Genomic DNA, 13,791 nt, shown 5'->3' with positions numbered 1-13,791 from the left:
TTCATCAACCTGGAAAATTAAACCAAGCGTACGCAACATCTTTGAAGTAAACCCCTCCAGAAATCAACAACAAGAGTATTAGTGTGGACGGAATTCCCATGCAAATTTGACAGACATTTTACCCGCTTCGCAATGTCTCACTAGGTTGCAAGTTTTCAATATTTTTAACATTGTGTTTCAACAGAGGTGAAAGTTACCGGGAAACCTCTTGCTTTCCTGGAGTCAATCCAAAGCTACTTACAACATTGTATCTCATTGGCTACCAAACCTCAACACCTGACAGTCAGACCAATCAGAGATCAGTTGACATTTTTTTTTTTCTTATCACCCTCATCTGTATTTTATATTGTTTTCTAATGTCTTATTGTTTTAGGGCGTCAATATACTGTAGAATACTTTATTTTAGCCGGAATTATTTTTCGCTGAAAAAACTTTTTGGGTGTTTTGTATGGAATTTATTTTTGACAAGTTGAGTGTAGAATATAGGATTTTAATTTGTTAAATCATCCGTTCAGCGAAAATGGTGGAAGTATTTTACAGTATGCCACAAGAAAACCAATCAGAAAGATAGTACCAACAAATAAGCTTGGAGAAGTAGAGTTATGCATAAATTATGTAAATTTATGCAATTTAAACATGCTACAATAAATTATGCAAATTTATGCAAATAACTTTTCTCAGGAGATATATTCCCATCCTTGAAAGCTTAATCAAGAATGTTGACACATACTTATCAGTTTTAGGGGAAATCTTGTTCACAGATGGTTGCGAAGGTCGTTTCCAACAAACAATTGGCGAACATTATGTAAAAAATGTTGTGACTAGGTGACAAATACAAAAACGTGGGGCGTGGATTCAGGCAGTCTCACTTAAAATTACACTCAACATTTTCTGAAACTTTCTGAAAGACGGCACTGAAAACATTTTTGATTGAATATTTTTTCAGAGTCCTTCTCCACAGACAATTTGATCCCAGCTTTTTAACAGAGCAGAGCTTAGCAATCACATTTTGCTAATTGTGCACGACAACTTTTAGTTTCTTCTTGCCGGTAATAATGCCCTAATCTACATGTAGCACTCAAAGCCTTGATAGCCAATAGACTGCCTGTAATGATGCAATTAAAAATGGAAACATGGTGTAAAGAAATAAATTCAATGAAACAAGGACACCTGTGAAAATGAAGGTCATTGGGAAATGTCTATATAAACACAAACACAGTGAAGATACAGGGTAAATTATATGCATCCAATACCCAGTGTGATTGCCTCATCCTTAGAGTCAACATAGAATGGCATTGAAAGCAGTTAACACTGTTACTTACATTGCATCTTACACAACAATTAGACTCCATAGATGTCAATGTGAAAACAAGAAAAAGCATGGCTATTTAAACTGCAATGAGTGTTCAAAGTTTTAAAAAGTTGAAAAAAAACACAGTAAAAGTCACAAACACGAAATTGAAGTAACTGCACTGTTACTAGCCAAGTTAAAAAATAAAAATTAGACAACTAAAGTACTCCTTGTAAAAGCGCAAGTTTCATTAAATGTTCAATTACAACTCCAAACCTTCATTTAATATTGTGGTATCATATTTATTAAATGAATTCCATGCAAAATGTTGAAATTACCAACACATGCAGTTGAACACAAAATCTAACCACAGTGTGAACATTTTTTTTTAAATTCAACTTCTTAGTACTCATTACATACATGTACTGTAAAATACTTAAAGGGCGGCAGTCATCGCACTGCACATGTGCAATGTTTGTGTTGATAAACATTGATTTTTCCCATAATCCAATGCGTTCTTCTAATGTCAGTGACTCCTTTGATACCTTCCAACTTCCAATCACCTAAAAATACCTAATTAAAGCTTGGTAGCGTCTCAGTTTGTACTCGTTGATCTGCGCAACAGTCAAAATCAACATTTATTTTTGCGGAAGGGATGAATCAGTGAAAATAAAATCGAGTGAAAATACCCATTCTCCTATACTTTACACTCAACTCATTAAAAATCAGCTGAAAAACGTTCTACGAAATAGCAAATGAGTCTTTTCAGCAAAAACTAATTTCAGATATTCCAGTATTTTACAGTGTTTCACTCTTTAATCCAAAGTCAACGCTCACAAATTACAACGTACATAATTATGATTTCATTCTTTGCAATATTTTAAATTCAGACCGAGAGCCAATTGAAAATTCACCTGGTGAAAAATTATCAAACAAATTACAGAAAAACGTTGAGGGCTTTCAAGTTTAATCACAGAGACTTGTTCACCCCCATCCCCCCACACCACCCCACCCCCCACCACCAGCTTTTGATGAATGTTCCCAATTTAGATTTGTTTATGGTGGGTAGGTGGGATTTCAGACATCCAGTAAACAAAAACATGCTATAATCTGACATGCACATGTAAAAAGTTGTAATCACCACACAACCTTCATGTCACATTCACACCAACAGCTGGTCATTTGTCTGGCCAATAAAAAACCAGGGTAGGTCATTTTATGACTGACCACCAGATAGATCAGTCCATTTTATTGGATTCCTGGTTCCCATAACTGTTGACTACCATGCTAACAAATATTACATATGTATTACAATTTGCCATGGAATAACATTCGTTACACTTTATTTGAGCTGGAATTAATTAATGCTGAAAAGACTTTTTGGGTGTTTTGTATAAAATTTATTTTCACTGATTTTTGACTAGTTGAATGTAAAATATAGTAAAGAGGGTGTATTCGCTGGATTTTATTTTCACTGAATAATTCTTTAAGCAAAAATAGCAAAAAATTAATTCCAAGCAAAAATAAAGTATTTTACAGTATTGTCTGCAACTGGATATGCAAATAAAAATAAAATAGTCCCTTCTAAAGTTGAGTTTTTTTTTGCATTGAATAAAACCTAAAAAGTTACATTTTTGCACAAATAATATACAATTAAATAACTATGCAACTTATTCACATGAAATAAAAATAATTTTGGGTATTTTCACAGCAAATTGATTAAATAAGCCACCTTCACAGTCTGGAAGCGTACAGCACGAAGTAAAAGAGAATATCAACATCATAGTGATGCACTTCTGATAAAATCAGAATCATTTGTGTTTCCTTCAGAAGCAACAAATCAAAAACTCAGATTGAAAGTAATTGAAAATGTTGGAAAATCGCCATGGCAATTATATGTATTCTTTCATATTGATCTAAAACTATGCTTACAGAACCCTGTGTCACAATACATGTCTGTAGATATAATGAATTTGTTTTTATTTGGAAAAACTTTTGAATATTGTTCCGTGTACTGCAATTATCATCACTCATTAAAAGTAACACTGCAACAAGAGTGCATCTGCCATGTTTGAATTAGAAATAGATTGGAACACCGAAACAACCAATCACTGGATAGAATTTTAAATCGATCACTATTATTGTATGCATTCATACGAACATCTTGGATGAAGTGATTACGACTTTCTTAAAAAACATTTCGTAAAGTCTGGGAACATATGCAATAATAACAATATGGTTTTACCCTCATGCTTGTGGAGTATGAAAGTTATTTTCACTCTTGATATGGTATATCTATGTTTTCACTATATTCATTCGTAAAAATCTGTCCGCAGGATACACTGCATCACTCATGAAAATCTAATTAACCTTTTCACTACCAGTTCCCTCTTCTCATTACAAATTCACCAAAATACCTGGTAGTCCCATTTATAGTCTGCACTATCCTTCAGAAGAATGGGACAAAAATAGCCAAATCTTTTTGGCTAAAAATTTTAAAATTGACTCAAATTTTGCCTGTTGGCTCCAAAATTAGGATTCATTTCCAGAAATATTTAAGAATATTAGAAAAAAAAGTACAGAATATTTGGGCTAGAAAATCTGGTGGTTAATATCCTACAAACATCGGGGAGCAAAGCCACAGTGTCTTGTCATAGTATGTCCCCATCTTAAAAGCTCAACATCAATATATGGTACTTACGGCTTAAATGGACAACTAAAAATGTGATATTATTGTCTACTGACAAACTATTGGATGATAAATGTAACTTACTTCATTTGTTTCATCTCTGCCCATACATTTTACACTGAACATTCTTTGTCTTATAAGTTTGTTATAGTAATTTAGATAAAATAGGCAGAAAATTGCCATTGTTCACATAAGTTGAAATTCTTGGAAAATTTGGCACTCGATCAACATTAAAGTGAAGAGCACTGATCTATGTTTGCATACCTTTCAAATAAATCGAAAAATCTAATCTAATAGCTTTACTCTGATCAGTCAGTAGAATTAATTAAATTATCTGTGCAAACAGTATACTGCAGTGTTCACACCAGAAATGACACATGAAACGTTTGCCTCATGGTTTCATTTTTATCCCAGGTTTTTTACTCTCATAGACAAATTGTCTCACAAAAATGTAAGAAAATACAATATATAACTGTAGAATGAAATTCAAGCATAATAAACATTTGAGTACACTGTCTCCACTATAAGGGGAACAAGACTTCATTTCTGTCTGTACCGGTAGTTCCACAAGGATGAGTAATTTTCTCATATGACAGTTTGAAATGTGACTTTTGTGCAACAGGGAAGGCACAAGGAAACAGGGATCAACACAGATAACAACTTTGCAAAAACCAGCATGCAAGACATAATGCAAGAAGATCCAGGATGTTTTGAAATGATATCAAGTAACTGCCAGGCATCAAACTGAACACCAATTAGGAACAGAAATAATTAAACTAATTTTATAATCTGCTGGAAGCACACATCAAAGTACATCAATCATTGCTACAACATAAAATAGCTATATCTCATTCCAGAAGCATTCTGATTCCTCTTCTGTCAATATGCCTCTTGGGTAGGTTAGTGATGACCATGTGATTTCTTGGGTGAGACAGTGGCATTAATATACATTGTATATGTACAGTGTTGGACTACATGTATGTGGTTTCATGGGTAGGAAATTAATATATACTGTAAAATACTTTATTTTGAAATTTAATTTTGCTGAAGGAATGATTCAGTGAAAATAAAACCCAGCAAATACACTCTTTACCCTATATTTTTCATTCAACTTGACAAAAATCAGGGAGAATAAATTAAATACAAATCACGCAAAATGTCTTTTCAGTGAAAATTAATTCCAGCTTAAATAAAGTATTTTACAGTAGGGATTAATCATTTGATTTCATGCACATTTTTTTGTGTGGGACAGTGGCATTGATATAGAGGGATGGACCATGTGATTTACATTTTCGTTTAAGTAATACATACGTGTAAGGAGGTGAAAACTTTAGAATCATTGTGCACTCAAACTGATTTTGTGGAAATCCCAAGACAAAATGAAATCTCAAAAATGAAGTTAGGTCAGCTTGACAACTTGGGAGGAAAGTATTCTGAAACGAATAAACATTGAAAGTAGCTGTAGGGAAATACTGAAGGTGTAAACGAAATGCTGAATTTCATTTTTTTCAAATTACAAATTTTGTAACTACAGTAAGACGTTTTTCAAGATCACTGTATCATGTTGACAGTAAATTAGGTCAATTGATTGCGTCAAAAATGTGATGCATCAAATTGCCTTAGAGGAGACACTGTTCGGAATTATAATTTCATCTACGATTTCGAAATATACATAGAATGAGACTTGAAAATAAAACTATCAAGTCACATGGATGAGATGCATGTGTGCTGCAGACACATGGGCCCTGTAATGTGAGAACCTCGGCCATAGAGTGAATCTTGGCATGAATTCATCCCTACAACTAATTATACACATACTTAAGGGGAAGGGATAAAATGCAGGCTTTACAATACACAACCGAATTTGCTATTAGTTCTATTATCTCATGCCCCGGAGGGATCAAGCTCAACTGAAATACCAACTAATCTCAGACAAAATGACTCCAACTCTTGATCATCAAATATTCAAAATCATTTCTCACATTTTTTTTTCCTCCATGAATACTTGAAGTGATATAAAAATACATCTATCCAGAGATACTACTAGCACAAGAGCTATGTTTAAAAATTTCAAGTGTGCTTGCTGTGCAAAAAGAGAGGTGCTCTCTGGAGGCTAGATAAATGGACGTTGCCCATAGGCGATACAAGCAGTTTCAACAAAGACTTTGCTAAGGCTGAAAGTGGTTCGACCATGTGTAAACAAATGCGGAGACCATATTCAACTCTTGAATAGCAGTAATGAATACAAAAAAAAGAGAGAGACTGGTAATTGGAACCGAACTATGTGAAGAACAACAATCCTTGGTGAAAAAAGCTAGAGTTTGCAAATTTATTTTCATTCAGAATATGCAAATTTTAAAACCAAGGGGCTTTGACTGAAACAAAAAGCCTTGAAACAGTGTAGCATAAAGAATAGGATTGGAATAAAGGTGTTGGACGGCAAGCAATAACCAAACTGTGAATGGGAGAGATTTTGTTTTGCACCAACGAAGAGAAGTTTCCAAACCTACATTGTTTTGGTTTTGAGGGGGAGGAAGGTGTAAAAGAAAAAGTGCTGTCCACACAAATCAGCAATTCACATTGCTTTAATCTTGAAGCTAAAAAGGGAACTCTATGCTCAAATAAGGCAATCTTTAAAACCGGTGATGTACAAAGACAAAGACTAAAAAAAAAAAAAAAACATATACAGCATCTAGGATGTGTTTTCTTTTTTCTACATGATCATTTCAACAGACTTTATAGTAGAGAACATGTTACTGAGAAAAAAAACAAAAAAAAACACTAAATAAATAAACGTAAATTATCTAGAGATAGCATTGTCATAGTGCGTGAGAAGATGCAGTTAAGGCGAGATTCTTAATAAAGCCAAGCATGGAAAGTATGTAAGAGTGCATTGTTTAGTGTACAGATGTAATAAGTGAAAACACCATTGGTATGGGGATAATGGTAAAAATATATTATGTAATTAAGATGAAAAATGTTTCTAATGTATAAATGATGGCCTAAATTTCAAACATTGCAATGCGGCACCTGTTAATGTGTGTTTGAATGTATGACAGCCGACTGAGACAATTTGGATTCCAGGCATAGAACATAGATGAAATCATGACTGAAAATAATAAAACAGTGTCAAAACATTACAGCTACAATTGGTGGTTTGGTTTCGATATCAGAATTGGAGCAAAATAATTAATGTGAATTAAAATTTATGCACGGTAGAATTTTAATAGTTTTTTTGGTGCTATACGCATCAAGTAACAAACAGAAGGAGCATATCTCTTCTGTTTCCATGGAAACACTGCAACTTCATTTTTCATAGTGGCCATCTTGAATTGAAATTTCTCTTATAAAATTGTTACAGACCAGTGGTCAATTCCAAAATTACATGACTGAGTTTGAAAATTTTACACTCAGATTTGCAATAAAAAATATACAAAGAAAATAAACTTTTATGTTGAAAATGTTAATTAAATGTTTGCAAGCATCCTTGATAGAGTCAAACAAATAGAGTTATAAAAACACTATAAGCCACACATTCAACACACGACCTTGATACACCCCTCTCCAAGATCTAGGAATTATTTGGGCTAATTGGAAATAAGTATCAGAGAATTATATTGTGCTGACAAATTCATTCTGCATGTAAAAAATTCATTTGGAGAGGACGAGTTGTTATTATGGAAAGGCACTAAAAAAATTAATTTCATTCCATTGGTCATGAAATGTTCTGAGAATATAGACTATTTTAAATATAACACAATTACAACTGGACATCTAAATATCGCAGTACTGAATAAAGTTGATTATATTTCTACACAAGCAAACACATGCTGGGTGACAGAGTGTAAAGAAATACCAACGCCATGCCTTACAGTTTGAAGTCACCGTAGTTCGTGATATAATAGCATGGCTTCCAATGTGCTTAGCATTTGGAATTTTATTCTGAACCCAACAGGGTTTCTCAGATTTTCTCTCTAGTGGTGGATGTTTCTATGTTCAGAATATACTGGAGCCTTGTAAGGTCAAGCACCCCCCTCTACCCATAAGCCACATATACCAATATCAATACTTGACTCAATGTCACGGGTATTGCACACAGCACATTGTCAACCCTTTTGAGAGACAAGAAACGTACAACAATTGTGTGAGACATACTATAGCACAACAGTCACAAGAAAAACCTTTTTTTTTTTATTGTTTCCCATTGCCAATCTACAATGTTGTATCCGTATGTATCTCTAGCAAACATAATCATGTTGCCACTTTTAGAAAGGTCACTGTCTTGTTTGCACAGCCTTGATCCATGAATCAGTACCAGTACAATTTAACCAAGCTAATCACCAGTGGAAATGAACTACCAGCTTGAACTTGTCCAGCTACACTTGTGACAACAAGCAGAGGTCAATCAGATGAGCTGATCAAATTTCCCTCATAATTGCAAGCAGGCTGCAGTGGAGAAAGATGAATTCAAACTACTACAAATATGAGTGTGAAAATCAGTGAGAAATACAGTGTCCAAAAAATGATCGGTGAGGAGTTGCACACACAAATGAATATTATTGAGTGAATGTGCATGACACAAAAAACTGTCAGACATAGAGGTGTTTAAATCAAATTATTTCTGATGAAACAACCTCAAAAGAACAATAGTTTTTGAAAGACACCTGACCAACTGATGATAAGTAACGATACTATACCAAATTTTTGAATTTAGGCTACACTGACAAAATTAACAAGATGTATTATGAAGAGATGTGATATTCAAACAAAACACAATGGAAATTACGCAATTTTACTTCATGCATTACGGACGGAATAAACTACCCAATGCATTAAAACCCTTTTTAATTTACTATGCACTAATACAGGGTAATTTATGTTGTATTAAAACATTTTGATTTCCCCTTATATTTTTATAAAGAAGTTCTTAACAGTCAGCATAGATACAACCGACATGAGAAATATAATCTGTGTGTTGCATTTGCAAGCATTTTGGAAAGCATGACCACAGCTTTGCAACACTAGATCGAGAACAGATTATTAAACCCATACTAGGTATGCATCCATTAGCAAAAAGAGACATGTAAAGGTGAAAGGTCGACAATCTATGAACCTAGGGTCAAACTGTACACATCCTTGAAGCTAAATTATAACATATTTTTCACTAGTATTAATTTACATAATATATGAAGGACATTTAATTATTAATAATTATTTATATTAGTGATAACATCTATTTGAGGTTTCTGTATGGAAAGAGTACAAGGAATTTATCATTCTTCCTGTCAAAAACCTCATTAAATGTTGTGATATATTTATTACCTACACACCCTAGTACTGAGACAAACAAGAGAAACACTACATGGCATAAAATAAATGATCTCAGAAGCCATAGAAAACGTGTCCCTGGAAATACACAATCTCCTAATACAAATCCAGATTATAATTGAATTCCTAAATCAGATTAAAAAATGGGATAGAAACAGAAAAATGTATTTATTCAAAAATAAAAAATAAATTCTGTTAAGCCTTGGCTTTATAACATTTTTCACCATTTTTGATGACCTAGCAATATGGGGTACATTCAATTTGGTTGTTTTTAAGGATTATGACCATAAGAAAGGCAGTGGTGAGAAAGAAGGATATTACACAACCATGCATTTTAATATTATATGCTAAGTGTTAAAAGCTATGTTTAATCCTTTTTAACAGTTGTCATAACAACATTTCAAAAACGCTGAACACTAATTGTTTTGTATCTGCAAGTGATTAAATGTCTTGTCTCTGTTAACAGTCTTTCTGGTTTCTTTTTTATTGCAGTTGCAGCAGTCTTTGAAGCGATAGCGGGAGTCCCAACCTCATTTCCTGCACAAAAATCAAGCTTTTGGCTTTGCATATTAACGATACACTTCAGTAAGGTACTTAGAAATGAATTTCTCTGACGTCCGCACAACTGATCCTTGATAGGGATTTGCTCCTTGATAGATACATGGAACTATAAACCCCAGGAAGAACAACGAAACTAAGAGGATTAAAAAAACCTTTGTCTTAGTTTATCTTACAGTGCTTTCGCTTTTGTTTCCACGACATTAGTCATACTCCATGTTAGTTGCCGCCGATACGCCCGTTTCAACCGCTTTGCTGGAAACGGAAAACTTGAAAAAAAAATGTCATATCTGCGCAGTAAAATATTTCGTTCACTACGCATGCGCAAACAAGTCGGTCTGCAGGGTGACCTTCAGTGTACCGGAAATCATGCAACGGGTCGGAGTTTTAGCGAGTTTTCATAATTTTTAATGTCGTTTTTAGATTACTTCTTGTTTTTTTCAACCCTCGAAAAAATAAGGTTGCGAAAGTTTGCGAAACATGGGGTTTGGTGAGCTGTTTGTTGTTGAGATATCCCGACTAATTCCGTGTTTCCCTTCGATCGCCAGAAGTGGCAATGTGTTTTTTTTTCCCGTTGAATGTCGATCATTTATCAGTGTTTTTGTCTTGGCGCCATTGTTTTTTTATGCTATAACCGGAACAACTCGGTCACGTGATCTCCCGGAGTCGTCCGATTGACTCCGAAAATGACCGATAGTCGGAGATAAACGTTCATTTGCGTAAATCGGCTTATTTTTTAATGCGACAAAATAAACAGTCAAAATAAACATTCGACATCGCGGCAACTATCATAGTTCAAAGGAAACGAAGTGGTTGTTCTTCCTGGGGTTTATAGTTCCATGATAGATAACAGCAAATTAAAGCAAAATACACTGATCGAATGTCAAAGGTGGACCAGATAAGTGTCTAGATGAAGGCATTTGCAGAACAGCCAAGAGACGAAATGGAAATCAGTACTAATCACTAGGCGCAAAGTACGCTGTGATTCTGGGAGAGATTCCTTTCACACGAATGCGAACTCTAAGTACTCTAATATACAGCATATGTCACATTGGTTTCACATCAAGCGTCTCTTAAGATAACCTGAGCATGAGAAAAACACTAGCGGGTAATGGGCTTGATAATAAGCCATTGCAACCTGCATTGTCAGTGAATATTTCATTTTTATGATTTAAATTATGTACGTAACATAGACTTTGAAATCTAAGTGCCTTTGTTTTTAACTCGGCAAGATTCTTAGTTGAAAAAAAAAAGTTTAATTTGAAGCATGTTTCACACAGTGTACACATTATCTGGTCCCCTTAGGCGTAGAACATCCCAATTCCACGGAATAACAGGATACTGCAAAATTATAATATCGTATTTGCTCTATTAGAAACGCATCTTCAACAGAAGTACATACAAACCAGAAATTACATTGGCTGTATAAAAAGTCATTAAAATAACATATTTGCTCTATTAGAAGTGCATACGCTTAGGTACATTACAGGTGTGTTTCTATGGAGAAAATAAGTTTTTTTTTTATGTTTTATTTATTCCCTAAACATATACAATTTTAATATGTGTTGAATAGTGTGGTTCTAAGAGTTATATGCGCTCCGCTCCCTACATTATATGCACTCCTAATAGAGTAAATACAGTATTACTTATTTTTACCACAGAAATATTTCTGTAATTCATGTAAGGCTGGAGTCTCAAAGACTGTGCAGCAAATCTATTTGAAGCTTCACGATCACCCGCTTGTGTCGTCATTCTAAACATGCAAGTGCTTCCTATACTGTGCCACAAATCCCTTCAACTCTCCATTATTCCATGCTTGTGTCATCTTACTAAAGGTGTATGCGCTTATAAGACTGTGAGTACGGAATACAAATTAACTGGAAAGAATTGATATATTTCTGAACCTCTCAAGATTCAGAGAAACTTAACAGTAATCAGGTGAAATCTGTTACTTACACGCCATGTACATGTACCAACCAACATGGGTGTGATTAATCATGTCGAACTTTGTTGCATTTAATTTCTCTTATTTACAAGTGTTCTGAATGAAATGGACTATATCTAAATTTATTATGAGTCATTGCTGGTACGCAGTGTTTTTATTAAATTGTGATCCAGTAAACACAAACCTAATGTCCGGTTCAATGAAATAAAAACAAGCCATGAGTATACTGTTTCACGCATTACCTTGCATTGGTGGTTGAATCAGTGACCAAAAGAATTTAATAAAACCCTAGTCAACCAACTAAGGCGATACAACTACACTCTTTTTATTAACTTATCCACATAAAAATATTCATTAGCCAAACTGAGTGAAAATCAATGCAGAAAAAACAACATTTATTTTAAAGTAAGATTTTTAGTCTTCAATAAGATAATTTCAAATTGGGAAAGCCATAATAAATCATCTGGTGACGTGAAACTTTTACAATGAACAGAAGCAGAAACATGCAAAACACGAAAACAGATCGACTTGCAGAACACAAACCATGAAGTTGTCACCTTATTGATTGAAACTAATGAAATGATAGTAATCTGAAATGTGTAAATTACTTAGTTCACACCTACACCAGGGATCGATAAACAATTTAATTTACAGGTTACCTCTCAAGAGGAAAGGAGTTTCACTTTTATTGAAAAGATTGCGGCAACGGTATGTACACTGTTGGCTGTGTGCATTGTGGCAGTGTGTGTGTCTATTGGATATATTTCACTGCGGGTCACTGTGTGGACGTAATTGCAATGCAGATCACTTCTCTCTCAAAAGCGCACACAATGGAGGCCTTTACAGAGCCCATATCTGCCACTTTTCACAACGCAAACGCACAATACAACGACCTGGTTAGCTGCCAATTCTCTGACTCTTACGATAAGCTATTAGTTTCTTGGATGCATTTACGATTTTTATATAATATATTTTGCGGAAACGAGCAAAAAAAACCTTTGATTTAAGCTGCATAGTAACATTTGATGAGAATTACTGAAATAACGGCAACGGGAAACTCGTTAAACTTCGGGGACTGTAACTTCCCCGAGCCGCATACTTTGCACCAAAATCACACAGGAAGGGGAAAAATAAATGATCGTAATGCAATACAGAATAATGTAATTCTAATTGTATACGATAATAGTAACAAAACACGGATTTCGTTTCAATACACAGCGCAAAGTAAGATCTGATCGGCTACCACTGTGCTGAAAGAGGTCAAGTTGTGCGAAGAAAAGTCCCGAACGAACATACAATCATCAATCACAAAAAACGTCCAACACATGTATTCATACGTTCATACTTTGCCCAGACCAAAACATTCCACTGATCTTCATGTAAATTTACCTGCATTGCTCTGTAACCCATTTCCCGGTCTGCAAGATCGCGTAGTTTTCCCGCAAGGATCGACGCATCACGCATAATTGTTTTTGGATTTTCCGGCTGTTCTTGCTCGTATAAATCCAACAACGATAGCGGCAAGTTATCGCCGTTTTGATAACCATTTGAAACGAGTTCTTCCAACAGTTCGGGGTTGTTAAAGTTGATCATACCGTTCTGGCCAGTCTTTAAACGATTTACTCGTCTTCCAGGATGTTCCCTCCGTGAAACGGAGTCTTCGTTATTCGAGTCCGTCGTCTCAGTTCGGCAAATCACTAGCGCACAGACAAATAAAATCAAACGAGCGGCCGCCATTTTCCCCTTCAGGCTGCAGTCTCAAAGACTGTGCCGCAAATCCCTTCGATGCTTCACGATCGCACGCTTCTGTCGTCTTTCCAAACGTCGAAAACGTTAGATTCCATTAAAGTTGATAACTCTGGCACATGTAGAAAGGTATTAAAATCCCGTGGGTTGAAATGGAGATTGTTTTGTGGCGTAATTCTGCCGTGCTGGGAATGCCCAGCTTCACGCTGTCACAACAAAGTGTGTGAGTGTTTG

At 34.9% G+C, this 13,791-nt stretch overlaps 1 protein-coding gene across 1 annotated transcript in view; it reads right to left on the bottom strand.

Annotated features, from left to right (window-relative positions):
- Nucleotides 1-13,787, bottom strand: part of LOC100369300 (VWFA and cache domain-containing protein 1-like) — a 40,282-nt gene extending 26,495 nt beyond the window's left edge. The window contains exon 1 of the mRNA XM_085503081.1: nt 13,201-13,787. Coding sequence (XP_085359207.1) covers nt 13,201-13,548 — 348 coding nt within the window. The 5' untranslated portion in view covers nt 13,549-13,787. The remainder of the gene's footprint in view (nt 1-13,200) is intronic.
- Between the last annotated feature and the right edge of the window lie 4 nt (nt 13,788-13,791).

Source organism: Saccoglossus kowalevskii, chromosome 9 (assembly GCF_978046115.1).
Source record: "Saccoglossus kowalevskii chromosome 9, keSacKowa6.1, whole genome shotgun sequence".
Taxonomy (NCBI): domain Eukaryota; kingdom Metazoa; phylum Hemichordata; class Enteropneusta; family Harrimaniidae; genus Saccoglossus; species Saccoglossus kowalevskii.
Note: the sequence above shows the minus strand (reverse complement) of the source record. Positions and strands in the feature narration are given on the sequence as shown.